The 15,164-nt window shown below is 50.1% G+C and overlaps 1 protein-coding gene across 2 annotated transcripts in view; it reads right to left on the reverse strand.

Annotated features, from left to right (window-relative positions):
- Window positions 1-1,771: 1,771 nt before the first annotated feature.
- The window catches only part of GRM7 (glutamate metabotropic receptor 7), an 826,769-nt gene continuing 813,376 nt past the window's right edge, over window positions 1,772-15,164 (reverse strand). For both annotated transcript variants that reach the window (XM_008273589.4, XM_002720620.5), the window contains one exon: window positions 1,772-2,968. Coding sequence is in view for 1 of the 2 variants with exons in the window: in XM_002720620.5 (XP_002720666.4) it covers window positions 2,919-2,968 (50 nt within the window). In the remaining variant the exon portion in view is untranslated. The remainder of the gene's footprint in view (window positions 2,969-15,164) is intronic.

Here is a 15,164-nt window from a genome sequence, read left to right on the forward strand (position 1 = left end):
TAGTGTTTGTGTGAGTTTTCCCTCTTAACCATGGCAAGCCTGTGAGGTATTCTGTTATGTTGTTTTCTTGTGCAGGAAGTGGGACGTTGAGAATGTTCTTGTGGCTTCCCCTGGGACCCTCAGCAGGAGCGAGAGAGTTGGTTTTATGCTGGTTTGTTTGGCTCTCTAACTTGGATATGTGAGCAATCCTGCACCCATTCTGCTCTGTTGGAATTTGTTCTACAGGCTGTTGGTTGAGCAGTGTTCAAGAGATAGGTACATCTCAGGAGCATATTTGAATCTTTCCATGTCACTTAAGAGCGAGCTTCCTGCTTTGTGTACACACTTCGCTCTGGCCGAGGGAGCTGAGGGGGCAGCCCCAGGAGCTGTGCAGGTGCCGGAGCTGGGAGGCAGATGCGGGGGGTTATTGCTCCCAGTAGAAAATGAGTCACCATTGGATCCTCCGCGGATTATCTGAATACATTTGGGATTTGGGGACTCGCTCTCTGAAAACACACAGTCCTTTGTGTTCCTCAAATTGAACTGATGCATGAGGAATTGATGTGTGAGGACGTTTCTTACTGTTGACATCTGGGACGCCCGAGTCTTAGTCTTGGCATCAGCAACAAGGCGTCATACACGCTTGGAAACATAGCAGTCGCCTTTGCTGAGTTGTGTCCTTTGGTTAAATTCGGTGGGGACGTATACCTTTTCCCAGGATTGTTGCCTGGCTACTAGGTACTACAGAAGCAAATCGCTCTTAGTTTTATTCTTCTGCCACTTTCTATGTTTTATTTAAAAACTTCATTTACTTGAGAGCCAGAAAATCAGAAAAAAAAAACAACCAAGAAGCAGAAGGAGAGAAGAGCACCTTTCCACTGGTCACTGGTTCGCTCCCCCAAGTGCCCACAATGGCCCAGGCAGGGCCGGATGAGAGCTGGGAACGCAGTCCCGGCCCCTGATGTGAGTGGCGGGAACCCACCCACTAGAGCCATCCCTGCTGTTCCCAGGATCCACAGCAGCAGGAAGTTGGAGTCAGAAGCCAAAGCCAGGATTTGAACCCAGGCCGTCTAATGGAGGAGGCAGGCGGCTTCCCCACCCCACCTCGGTGTTTGCAGTGAGAAAGTCGGGTCAGTGTGTGAGAGCTGTCGCCTTCCAGCTTGGATCGGGAAGAAAACCGTGCGTGAGGTTTGTGGTGGCTCTGTTGGCGTCAGCCCACAGCTCTGTAGATGTTTCCTAAATGTTTTCTGTGATTCAGAATCCGGTTTCTCAGGTAAGGGTCTCACAGTGTCTCGTGTAAAAGGTTTTATTCCCAGTGTGTCCTGTCAGTGGTACTAAGAAGATGGACACGGGTCCCCTTATGCTTTACGGGTGTGGGCCATGGGAGGTGATTAGCTTGGGTCAGGTCACTGGGGCAGGGCTCCCTCGTTGAAATCGCTGTGGGTTTGTAAAAGCGTAGACACCTGCTACCTCTTGGTATGTGATAGCTCTATGCTATCCAGCAAGAACCCCATCCCCGGGGCCCAAACCAGTGGGGCCCTTGGATCTTGGATAGAAGCCTCCAAGAGTATGAACCAAGCAAATCCCCTTCCTTTGCAAGTAGCCTGACTAAGGTATTTCAGCGTGATAAGAAAAAGCTGAGTCATGTTTCTGCTACCGGTCGTGATCAGGAATTGCACCAGGCCGCGTTCCCGAGGCTCGTTGTCCACCCTGCTCTCTGGCCTCAGTCCTGGAGGAAGTAGAATGTAACTGAAAGGGGGAAGAAACAACTAAAAATATTTAATGCAGGAAATAAAAAAGTTAACCAAAGTATTTTATTGATACATTCTTGGACAATATCACAGAATTGAAAGATAATGGAAAGAGGGAATGTTTCGGCAAAGGGTCTTTTTTTTTTTTTTTTCACTAAATCGGCACATAAGCAGCAAGATTAACCAAAGTACTGATGACAAACTGTGGAAAACATCCATGCTTTTGTTAGAGTCCTTTGTTACACCGGTCAGCCGTGGAGCAAGAACGAAACATCAAGACGTGGGAAACCCATAACCTGTCCTTCAAATAACTTTACAAGTAATAAAATTATTGCAAAATATCCATACGCCCTAAGTAAAGTAACAGAACACAAATACAAATATTGAACAGAAATGGTTGACGTGTACTATAAAATACATTACTGGCATGCATCCGAAACATCAAGACCTCTATTCGGTTCAGCCCAGACCCGCCTTTTGGGCAACCCATCATAGACCAAGGATAGGTGGGCAGCCTTTCTCAGCACAGTTTTTGGTCTTTAAACATCTTTTTTTTTTTTTTGTCTTAAAAAAAAAAAACAAACATGATTTGCAGTGGTGCTATCATTGTAATGACACAGTCATGTACAGATGCATCACTTTTTTTTTTCAGTCTGCCGAGATCTTTTGAAATTGTTACTCGTTCCAACACTTCCCCCTCTATTCCGCCATCTGAGAGAATAGGGCTTTACGAAAACAGGGCATTCGGAAACAAACAGTGAACCGAGGTACGACATTGGATGGCAAAGTGCAAAAGTCCTCACAAACTGTACAGAAAAATCTCAAAACCTTGCAGCCTAGAAGTACAGACGTAGAAAGACAGGGCAGCCCCGAGCCGGTCCTGCAGTGCCCAGTGGTTCATCCCGAAGAGCCTGGGTGGGACTTGAGTCTCAACTCTCCCCTGTGCAGGGAATGTCCAACATTAGCAGCCGAGTTGGCAGTGATGATGCCAGTGACTTACTAAGCCAAGAGAAAAGAAGGATGTTCCATAAAGCAGCTGTTTAGGACACTTGGATCCTCTAACGTTGGTCTCCCGGCTGGGGAAGCTCCTCCCGTGATGTGAAGCGGGCGGGACCAAGGGAGTCCTATGCCAGGTGGGTGGCCGAAGAACGGAGGGTTTGCCCCCGCGGTTCCATGGAATGGAACGGGTTAGATAACCAGGTTGTTATAACTGACATACTTCTTTTTTGCAGCAGGGCCTGAAACAAAAGAAACGGGCAGAGTCAGTTGGGGCAGAATCTGAGTTAGAACTGGGATGAGTTGAGATGCAAGGACTGGGTGGACTGGGGAGGAACACACGTCTGCCTGGGCTACGCATTTGTCCCTGACAACCTAAAATTCCCAGTGAATCTCTGCTTCGATGTCTCCAGCCACCCTCGTTTTGCTCTGAAAGGTTGGAACATTTACCTTCCGTCTGCAGGCTCTCTGAGCCAACCCTGAGGGTACAGGGCCCCTGTGTGGGTCAGTGTGTTCTGTTGTGTGATCTTCCCCGAGACCTTTTTGGAACTGGTAGCCCTCGCTTGAGCAAGCTCTGTCCCGGGTCTCTAACTCGTGTAGGTTGACTTCAGTGTGCCTTCTCCAGGCCTGACCCACATAATCGGTGCAAATGGACGGTCCTCACACAGCCATCCTCAGTGTGTTGCAAACGGTCATTGGCACAAATGTTTCCATTGAGGGGTGACTCGCAGCATGCACCCTTCGTACTGGTTTTCCATTGATGCAGAAGGAGTGATTTTTCCATTTGGCTCACAGTGATCTTGAGACCTGCCTCCACTCACTTTGTCCCTTGCTGAGTGAAGACAGACATATCGGTCACCTCCCCCAAACCACCGACACAGAGCTGGGCACTGGCAACCCTCTCCCGTCCTCAACGCTGGGAGCAAAGGTGTCGCGATCCAGTGTGGTGGCCCCGCTTTCAGTTCCGGTTCTCGGTACCAAGACAGAAAGTCACTGTCGTGTGGCCTTCTGAGATGCCTGACTTCCCTGCTGTTCTTAGGTTGTGAATAGAATTGTTCACTCAGTGCCTCCACCACCAGCAAAACAGCGAGAATGCCTTCAGAACTCAAGAGGACTCGGGGTGTGGTTTCACATTTTTTGGTTCATTTATTTGAAGCAGAGAGCACAAGAGTGCCCACTGCCATTCATGAGGAGTTCACTCTGCAAAATGCCTGTAATGGCTGGGCTGGGCTGGGCTGGGGCCAGAACCTTGAGCTTCCCGGGAATGCAGTCCCGGGATTGCAGGAACCCAATTACTTGAGCCATTGCTGCCTCCCAGAGCTTACGTCAGAAGGAAGCTGGAGACCGGAGTGAGAACTGGGCGTCAGACACAGATACTGCACTGTGGAATGTGGCTGTCTTAACCACTCGGCTCACGCGTGATTTAGGAGGAACGGAGATCCTGGGTAACACGCTGTGAGAGTTGGCGTCTGACCTTGCGCGGCTTCCCCAGTCTGTCACAGTGCGCGCACGCCTGTGTACAGCAGGCAAAAGAGCGTACACTGTACAGAACAATGGATCTGATTTCTTGATTAAAAGTTAGGACTCTCAGGGCTGCTGTTGTGGTGTAGCAGGTAAAGTTGCCGCCTGTAATGCTGGCATCGCATGTGGGCGCCGGTTCAAGTTCCCAGTGTTCCACTTGGGATTCAGCTCCCTGCTAATGCTCCTGGGAAAGCAGCAGAAGATGGCTCACATGACTGGGCCTCTGCACCTACATGGGCGACTCATACTGGCATCGGCCTGGCCCAACCACGGCCGTTGAGGCCATTTGGGGAGTGAATCCAAAGGTGGAAGATCTTGGTCTCTCTCGGTCTCTCTCTCTCTCTCTCTCTAACTCTGCCTTTTAAACAAGTAAGAAATAAATCTTAAAAAATGTTAGGAGCCTCCCTTCATTCTGATTGGAAGACTCATTTCACTGTTACATCATCACTGTTAACATTACACTGCATTCGTTAACTTAAACGGCAGGAAAGAATTACAGGGTGTTGAAGGCTCACTTGGAGAACCAGGTTGGTAGGCTGGAGTCAGGGTGGCTAGACCCAGGGCCTTGACAATGGCCGTGACTTCCAAGACGCTTCTTGGTGTCAGCAGTGTGTCGTGTCTTTGGAAGTGTGCTTGCTTCGGGTACAGGGAAGGGAACCTTCTTGACTCTGAAGCTTATTGACAGAACTGTAGCTAGCAGGCGTGGGCTGCTAATGGCTGAAAGGGATGAGGCCCAGTTTGCCTCACTACAAAAGGGGGCAGAGACAGAAAAACCGGAGGCTTGTTCCGACCCCTCTTCTGTGCGGTTCATCAAGGCTGTTTTCTGTGGAAAGCAAAACTGCTGAGTGAATAGAGAGTTATGGCCTTGGATTTCCCCACGTAGGTGCTGTAGAGTGCTAGTTGCTTTATCCAAGGGATAAGCAGTTACAGAAACATTTTCCCTGTGCTGTTAAATTCATATCCCAACCCAGAAAACATGAGGCTGTGTTTGAAAAACACAGAGATGATAACACAGAGACCACACAGGCTTTGTCTCACGTCCTCATGTAACCTGAGCTGGTGCCATCTGGGACCTCCGTTTGACACAGGGGGCCTCTGAGACGCCACGAAGCCAGCGCCGCAAAGCCAGCCCAGCAGGTGCGTGGACCCATGCCTCCCTGCCTGTGCCTGCTCAGACTGTGCTGCCACTGAATTGGCCCTGCCTATCGTGAGCTGCATCCCAGCCCCAGGCCAGGGTGCTGAGTTTTTTGGAGACTTTGTAAAATGAGAGTGATTTTTACCCTGCAGGGTGCTGATAGCGCGGGTGTGCGGAATATTCCAGTTCCCATAGGGGGCTATAATATATACATGCATTTCTAAATTACCAAGTTCTGCACAAATGATAAGCTTCTGTGTATGCTTTCTGGGCAGAATTGCTTAGGAACATTGCAGGGAAATCGTAATGAAGTTTGCGCTCTACCTAAAATGGCAATTTATGTACTTTTCGCAGCAATGTCCAATGTATTATAATGCTTATTTTTAAACCATTCTAGCCTTATGAGTAAATAAAGTAAGTGCCCATGGGGTCTGATAATTCCATTTATTTTGAATATCAATGTACTTTATGGTCCAGGAAAGAAAATTGCTTGGCTCAAAATAGTTTTCCAGTGAAATACTTGCCATGGAAACACACTTTTTAGTTTAAAATCGCTAACAGGTTTTTTTTTTTTTCTTTTAGAAAGTTAAAGATTTTAAGGAAGGGTGGCAGGGGATGGCCCTGTCCCTGCTGACAGTTTGAAGCCCTCTGATCAGTAGGTGCGAAGGAAGGAAGTGGGTGTCTTCCTAGAGTTCTGCGTATGAAATGCATGAAATCTCCTTTTATATTGATAGATTTTTTTAAGCAAAAAAACCAGAGGGTGTTACGGAGGCCTGGTTTTTGTACACAGGCATTTCAGGGCCCCTGGCTGTTGGGGCCCAGGACACGGGCCCCTTTGCTGCTTAGGGAAGGTGAGTGGCTCAAGCTCACCCGGGCGTCTCGTCCCCGCGGGTGCGCACTTTGAAGTGCCCGTCAGCGAGTCAGTGCGGCTTCTCTCGTGTTCTCGGAGCCCTCGCGTGAGTCACAGAAAAGCTCTGGGTTCTCCCAGTGTTTTATCCTGTGGTGTGTTCACAACCCAGAGGGAAGGAAGTGAAGACAACAAGGGGGAAAAGTGAAAAGCAGGAAGTGTCTCCTGGCTAGCGCGGTGTAAAAACTCCAGCCATACTGAACAATACTTTGCTCATCGCACTGTCATTTCTCTTAAGTGATAATTGCATCTTTCCTTAGCCACCTGCCACGTGGTCTCCAGAGCTGCTCTTAAAAAATCCAGTGAGAACCGGCAGAGGTCTTTACATACAAGTGTGTGTGTGTGAGAAACGATTGAAATTTGTCATTCACGAAAAGTGAGACCAGCATGGGTCCCAGCCCTGAGTGCGGCACCTGTCGGTGTATTGACACTTTCCCTTGAGGAACCGGTGAGGCCCACCAAGGAGCTGAAGGAGTGGGACGCTCCCTGCCCCTCCCACTCTGCCCAAGATTCCCCAGCCTCCCCCCACCCCCACAGCCACTGCCGCCTCCCTGAGGGTGGTGTGCACCCTGGGACTGTGTGTTAGGGCAGATTATTTGCCGTATAGTAAACCAACAAAGGAGTGATATCCATGGTTTTTTAAAAGCGTGTGTATAGGAATAAATACGAGGCTACCTAAATTGTTCAGAAAAATATAAACAGGTAATGTGTATGCTAAGAAACACAAATACATGGAAAATATTCTACATCAGTTAAAGAAATGTGAGTTAATGCAATTGTAAAACAACGCTTCCTGGCCATGCTGCTACAAGAGAGAAGGCAGAGCAGCGTGAGACGCGGCTGCGGGGAGCAGCGGGGGTTACTGGAGCACAGCTGTGCGGCTGGCACACTTGCCGTCGCCGGTGGCCCTGTGGAATGACCCAGGAAAGCTGAGTCAGCAGCTGTACTTCCAGATCATACCTGACGCCGTTGCACAGGGGCACCCAGACCTGCGTCGGGCTCCCCAGAGCCTTCCCCACATGACTCGGCGTTCTCAGGGCACTCTGTGGGCTGGGGCGGCAGCGTGAGGGGCTGGAGTAGACTGACTATGTGACATGACGAGCAGTGTGGGCCTTGTGACAGGCACAGTCTGCGCGGGATGCCCCTTCCTCCTTTCCTTGAGAGAAGCTGGACTTGCTTATTTTTATGGAGAAGTTCGCTTTTATACTCAGCCACCCAACAAGTGTATTTATTGAGCGCTGTTCTGTTCAGGTTATAGAAGTGGGCTCAGAGTCTTAGTACAGCTTCAGTCAAGACAGCACTGGAGGCCAGAGGCCAGATCGAGGCTCTAGGCGGGCCCTTGGCAATGCCCAGGCGCCATCTCCGCTGTCTCCAAAGCCCACTGGATGCCACGGCGCTTCCTCCGCCTCCTTTCTTGAAGGGACGTGTTGCACCGCCAAGGACAAACGTCCGGAAATGCATCAGGCATGTCCTCACCGATGCTGCCTACGCCATTCGCCATGCTCCGTGCTCGGCAGATGCTGTGATTCCGGGGTTCTGTCCTGTGGGCAGGTGTCCAGGGCCCCTTTGCTGCGAGCCCATTGTGAGCACTGCCTGGCCCCCGCCACCCGCCACCCGCCACACGGGGCTGCTGTTCACTGACCAAGTAGGATCCTTCCTGCTGCAGCCGGCAGTGACTGGGAGACACAGAGGCCTCTTGGGCCACTACTTCTGTGGTCAGTGGTCTGTTTCCAGCTCAGTCCCAACATGAGGGCCTTGAGCCCTTCCCCACTTAATGGCAAGAGAACAGCTTTTGCCTTCAGTTGTTAACTTCTTGCAAGCGACATAAAGACATGGATAAACTTCATGTATTTTTATAAAGCAAAAGGAATTCATTCTGTAATCATCTCCCCCAAATCCTTCAGGAGCAGCTCATCACTCAGCCACACAGGTGCACAGCAGAGCAGCAGTGGAAAGCAGTTTCCTGGGAAGTGAGGTTCTCACAGGCACCGGTCCACTCTGGACTAAGACACTGGGGTCTTCAGCCTCTGCAGCAGCTCCCCGGGAGGGTGGACACTCCTGTCCCCATCTTTATCAGTAGGGCTTCTGGTCACGTGAAACTCGGCCATGGTAAAAATGCACCAAACCGGTACACGCAGCTCCATAATCCAAATGACCATTCGTTCTCACCTGATTGCAGAAGCTGCAAACTCTGGGCGACTTCCATCTGTTCAGCCATCTATCCGAGGAAGACACTGAACACCTTTAGTGCCGGTCTTCGTGGTAGGCAGTTACCTTCCCAGTCAGACGTGGAGTCCACGTCCACTTCTCATTCATTGTCTGTTACTGTAACACGCGGCTGCCACCTGCCCTGAGCCATAGAGTGAAGTTCCTCCTCCTCTAGCTCCTCCCCTTCCTCTTCCTCTTCCCTCCTTCTCCTCTTCTTCATGTGACAAGGGTGAGGCCTGCATCTCACACAGAGAGGAAACCCCAAGGCCCTTTGCACCCTCCGCAGTACTGAGTGATGGAAGCGGCTTCTGTGGGCACTGGGTTGGCCCAGGAGCGGGGAGCAGGGCTCCCTATTCACAGACCCCCATAACCCAGTTCCCAGAGGAAGCCGCGGCCTCGGCAGCCATCAACAAACCTGGACAGCCTTGGCTACCCTGTGCCCAGTGCTGTTCCTGTTAGTGCCAGGACACAGAAATCGGCCAGCTGCCATCTCACCTGTGTCCCCAGCATTGGGACACGGCCTGTCTAGATGCCAGAGACCTCCCTTGTACTTTGGTAGTACATGGACACTTCAAAAGGTGTATGAGAAAGTGGAGTTTAAAAGCTAAGTATACCGTGGTGCAAGAAAACAGTTGGTTTCCTTCCTAGTGCACATTTTCCATGAACTTTCTGAAGATCCTTTGGCCGGGTCGGTGCTCTGTGTTGGTAGCCGGGGCACCTGTGGAGGGCCCTCTCTGTGCATCTGCAGGGAGAGGAACTGAGCAGAAACGCGAGGGGTCCCGGATTCGCCACCTTGGCCTGCCTGCTTTCAGTCCTGTTGTTGCTCCTGCATTCAAAGGGACCTGTCCTCGTTAAGGGCCTCACTTCCATTTGTAACTTTCTTTTATTTATTTATTTATTTATTTTTATTTATTTTTTTTTATTTTTTGACAGGCAGAGTGGACAGTGAGAGAGAGAGACAGAGAGAAAGGTCTTCCTTTGCCGTTGGTTCACCCTCCAATGGCCGTCGCGGCCGGCATACTGCGGCCAGCTCAGCGCACTGATCCGAAGCCAGGAGCCAGGTGCTTCTCCTGGTCTCCCATGGGGTGCAGGGTCCAAGCACTTGAGCCATCCTCCACTGTACTCCCTGGCCACAGCAGAGAGCTGGCCTGGAAGAGGGGCAACCGGGACAGAATCCGGCGCCCCGACCGGGACTAGAACCCGGTGTGCTGGCGCGCAAGGTGGAGGATTAGCCTAGTGAGCTGCGGTGCCGGCCCATTTGTAACTTTCAAATGATACCTGGTCACCCCGCCTTTGTCATGCAGGCAGGGCCGAAACAGCCTGGCTAAAATCGAGAAGTGGGTTTTCAGTTCCACCATAAAAAGAGTAAATGATGTTCTGGCGTTTGGTTTTTGACAGCGTCCAGTTTGTACTTTCAGGTGTGAATCATCAAGGAGAGGTTGACACGGTTCTTGAAAGATGTGCTTGAAGCACATAAAGTCTGTCTCCTGAAAGGTCTTTAAGCTTCGCCAGGTTCGAGTCTGGCTAGTTGGATTGAGGCTGTTACTGCACCGCAGGAACCGCTCTTCTGGCGCGAAGCTCTGGGCCTCAGCTTGGCACAGCTCTTGTGCGTGTGTGCCCCTGGCGTGCTGCGGATGCGCTGCAGAAGTGGTCTCAAGATGCAGGCTCCTCGCCAGGGTCTGTCTGAAGGCTGATGTTGCACACAGACAACAGAGGTACAATCCAGCAGAGTGGTACTTAGTGTTTCTGGGTGAAAACGTCCTACACAGTCCAGGCCTTGGTATTTGGGGACAGGAAATTCAGTCAGTCAGTTCTGTGCTTTTGAAATTATCCGGTGTTTACTAAGAGCTGACCATGCGGGGCTGGCTCTGTGGCTCAGTGGGTTAACGCCCTGGCCTGCAGTGCCGGCATCCCATGTAGACGCCGGTTCAGGACATGGCTGCTCCGCTTCTGATCCAGCTCTCTGCTGTGGCCTGAGAAAGCAGTGGAGGATGGCCCAAGTGCTTGGGCCCCTGCACCCACATGGGAGACCTGGAAGAAACTCCTGGCTCTTTGGATCGGCGCAGCTCCAGCCATCATGGCCAACTGGGGAGTGAACCATCGGATGGAAGCTCGCTCTCTCTCTCTCTCTCTGCCTCTACTCTCTCTAACTCTCACTTTCAAATAAATAAATCTTTAAAAAGAAAGAGCTGACTATGTGCTAGTAGCTTGACTGTTCACTAGTGGCACAAAGGTAGGGAAAATAATCTCTTGGAACAACGTTTGGTTCAGGGCAGTTCAGCCCGTATGTATGAAGCAGCTACTCTGTGTCAGACACTCGTCTAGGCAGTAGGAATATGCCTGTGTACCAGCACAGGGACAGTCCTTGCTTACATGGAACTTAAATTCTGAGATAATTAGTATTAATAATTGGGGGCTGATGTGGTGGTGCAGTGGGTTAAGCTCCCACTGGTGACAGTGACGCAGGCATCCCATATTCAAGCTCTGGTTGTACCCTGGCTGCTCTGTTTCCACTCCAGTTCCCTGGTCAGGACCTGGGAGAGCAGTAGTGCAAGGTGGCCCTAGTGCTTGGGCCCCTGCCACCCATGTGGGACACTGGGTCCAGTTCCAGGATCCTATTTCAGCCTCGATCAGCCCAGCTGTTGCAGCCAACTGGGGAGTGAGTCAGTGGGGGGAATAGTTCTTTCTTTTTTTTTTTTTTTTAAAGATTTATCTATTCATTTGAAAGTCAGAGTTACACAAAGAGAGAAGAGGCAGAGAGAGAGAGAGAGAGAGAGAGAGAGAGATCCTCTATCCACTGATTCACCCCCCAAGTGGTCGCAGTGGCTGGAGCTGCACTGATCCGAAGGCATGCTTTTGCGGTCATGGTTTCAGTCACTTGGCCAGACATACCGCATGGAAAATTCCAGAAATAAATGATTCCTGAGGTTTAAAGTGTAAGCAGTTCTGAAAATAATAAAGAGACACATTGTCTTGCTCTGTCCTCCCGGAGTTGGGGGCCATCCTTGTCCAGTATATCCTTGCAGTGTGTGCTACCCTCCCGTTAGTCCCTTGGTGAATTTATCATTGCACTCCCTGTGGGGCTAGAAGTGCCTGTATTCAGGTAATCTTTATTTTACCTGAAGGTGCCCCAGAAGTGCAGAATTTGTAATTCGGGCAGTTTGGTTATACCAAAAACTCTCAAACGCTGTATCTACAGAGTTTGGTGCTATCTCCCAAGCCAGACTGCCTCTGGGGTCTTACCTATGGATAACGGGTGTCTGTTTTGTTGATCTCAGAGTTAAAAGTGAATTTTAGCAATCACGTGAACATATAAGTAAGGAATCTGAAAATGTTAAGAATCAACTGTAGCATGAGGCCAACCCCCAGTTCGGTGATGGGTGGGCTGTAAGAGGATTAGGTCAAGGTTACCGCCATTGCCATCATAGGCAGGGAGCAGAAGATCAGAGGGGATGATGCCTGAGTGGAGATACGAAGGCGGGCAGAGAAGTTCTGCAGAGTCTTGGATTGGAGAGTGAGTAGTGCAGGTGCACAGTCCAGAGCTGGCAGGTGGAACAGCGTGATCAAGAATGGTGGATGTGGAGACTCCAGCCCTGGCCTGGGTGCTGCCGAACACATGGGTGTGGGGAAGGGCCAGGGATTGCCTGTGGAGCGAGGGGATGTCTCCGAGAGGAGGGCGAAACCGAGCTGCCTCTCGAGCAGGGATCACGCGGGTGTTTTCCCAGCAGGCAGAAGGAGCTGGGGCACAGCCAATGTCGCAGAATGAGGATGCTGTATCAGCCAAGGAGTAACAGAAACATTGCAACAAGTTTGAAGGTTGGCGAGCACAAGGTTGATTCAGAGAGAGAAGGAATGCTGGCAAAGAGATGGCAGTGAGGGGAACCCGAGGTTGCCAGGGATGTTTCACAACCCCTGCCGGGTTCTGGATGTTAGGACCGCGCGGAAGGAGTTGAGCAGCATTGGAAAGGAGAGAGTTTGCTGTGGTATCCTGGAGGGTGGACTGCAGGTGGCCGTGGGTGTGGGGGGTCGCTGCCGGGGAGGCCAGCCAGGCATTGATGGAGCGAGCGGGACGTCGTGCTCCATCAAGTCCGGCGAGGACTGCCGCAGCGTGTCGCAGGGCTGCCCTCAGTGCCACCAGCTCCGTAGTTCAGCGGGGAGAAGGTGGGTGAGGAGCTACTGAAGCCAGCCTCTCAGGGAAGCCCCGAGACCTGAGTCTCTGGCTGCCATTGTTGTTTGTTGGTTTTGTTAGTGTGAAAAGGAGATGTGTGCCCTCATAGCAAGTTCAGTGGTCTCCTGTTGAGGCGGCAGACCCCAGAGGACCAGGCGGGCTCCAGTGAGAAAACTGGAAGCCTCCAGGCCTCAGGAAGAGAAAGGATGAAGGGAACCTTGAGTTTCCTTCCTCCCTGGAGCCCACCTCAGCCTAATCTGCTGGGCCAAAGGCAGGGGCTCAGAATCGCAATCCGCTGTTAGAGAGGCTGGAGAGCCCCAGGACTGTGTATTAGGGGATCCATGCAGATGGAGGATTGGAGTCCAGTCCAGAAAATAGATGCCAGACCAAGTCTCCCTACAAAAATCACAAGGTCATTGAGGTTTGGACACAGGTTGCTTAGAGTTCAGAAAGAGGAGACCTGTCTCTGTCCTGTCGGACAGAGCACTGAGTTGCTGTGACTCCTTTGGGTCCTGAGTGAGTGCCAGGTTTGAGCACTGAGCCCCAGCTGGGACACGGCTCCTGCCCTGAGGCCCTGAGCCACTCAAACTCAGACCCAGAGCTGATGCATCTGTCTCAACAGAGAACTTCGTGGTGATGGAGACTTCCTTGTTTCCTCTGTTATTTGCATACTGATTTGTTACTTCTTTAAACAGTAACATCTTTTTATAATCAACAAAATTAAAATTAAGGTCACAGTGAGTTAAGTCCATTCTAATGTGTTTTTTTGCTGAGGCCTTTTCAAGCTATTAAAAGTAATGGCTATTAATTCTGTGGGGAAACCTGGAAAATGCTTATGTGTAGCATCAATAATGTTTAATATAAAAAGGTTGCAAAATTTTGATTATTCTGATTAAAACTGCATCACAAACCTAGAATAAAATAAATCATATTAAACACTATACAAAAACTGTTGGAGTTTTCAAATATGTCAACATTGTAAAAGATAGAAAACTGAGTAAAGAAAGTTGTGGACAGTCTCACATAAAAGGAGACTGCAGGGCCGACACAGCAAACGCAGGGCAGGATCCTTGATTAAATTCTGGGAAAGCTGGGAAGGTCTCATTCTGACTTTGCATTAAAGGAGACCATTGCACTGGTAAGTTTATTGGGTGTAAAACGGTATTGAGGTTTTGTGGGACAGAGCTGTTCTCAGGGGCTAGATTCTGAAGGGTGTAGGATGTTGGTGGTCCGAAGTCTGCAACTTGCTTATATTTAGTTCATGGGGAAAAGGAATGTGCATAAGGTCCATCACAGAGTGTGTGGATCAGCGGGCTTACAACGTAGGCTCACTTTGGTGCAGACAACTTTGAAATGTGCAGTGGTCTCATGCTATTTTTTCATGAACTTTGGGAAGACCCCTGCTATGCATGGATTTCAAAATGGCTTGCTCTAAACAAAACAAAACAAAACAAAACAAAAACAAAAAACAAAGCCTAGCTTCTGGTCTCGATTTTCCATGAATTTTTTGATCTGGCTTCATATATATAAAAAAGCATGTGGAGAAATGCTATTAGATATATTCTGATGTATTTGTAAGTTTAGAACTTTTCAAGATAAAGAGTTGGGAGAAGTGATTTATAAAGCTCTGTCGGGATAGTTGAGTGGTAGTCTTTTTCCTCTTTTTACAGTAAATTTCTATCTTGCAGCTGTATTTACATATTGGAAAGAGACCGCAGCTCTGTTTTAATTTCAGGTTGCATAACCAGATAAAAGTGGTGCTGGGGGCGGTCTCCTGGGCCTGTGTCTCTTCCCTCCTCTGCTGGGGCCTCCCTGCACTGGTGGGAAGCTCCTCCTCCACTCACTGGGCCCCGGGCTCCTGAAGTGGGCGCTGAGGAAGCCTCTGAGGGTGGCTCTCGTGCACGACCCACACCCCTCGTTGTGTCTTCTCTCACTTTTTGTTGTGAGCAAATGAGCTTGGACTGGATTATTATATCATTAGCGATTCTGTCCTGTTACGAATCATAAAATGGCCATTTTTTCCCGTGATGTGGTCTTGGAAAAGGCCTTGAGAATCTTGCCTAGCCCTTCATTTATTTCCTGTGTGATGTGTATCTGTGTCATGTGATAAATGGTTTGCTAAAAACACTTTCTGAAGCACTTGCGTGTTCATTGGACGACTGGGAGCTAATGAGACTGCCCCCTGACGTTAGCATGGACACAACCTTAGCAATTCTGTAACTGGTGAGCTGCTCTGTGAATGTAGGCTCTCAACCTCACACGTCACGTCAGGCTTCCGAGGTGGGAAGTGCCAGGGTGGGCCAGCGATGTGTGTTCAGAGTAGGAAGTGGCCGTGCTTGCCAGGGTGTTGTCTACTGTGGTCAAAGCCTCGCTTCTCCCAGCATACTCTCTCTCATTTGGATGGAAGCCAGCAACAGGGCACTGCTATGGCAGGCCTTTGGCCTTCCGTGGACAGGGAGGTACTGGGCAGGGATGAACAAGTGTGAGTTGTACGCCGTG

This window comes from Oryctolagus cuniculus, chromosome 10, assembly GCF_964237555.1.
Source record: "Oryctolagus cuniculus chromosome 10, mOryCun1.1, whole genome shotgun sequence".
NCBI classification, from domain to species: Eukaryota; Metazoa; Chordata; class Mammalia; order Lagomorpha; family Leporidae; genus Oryctolagus; species Oryctolagus cuniculus.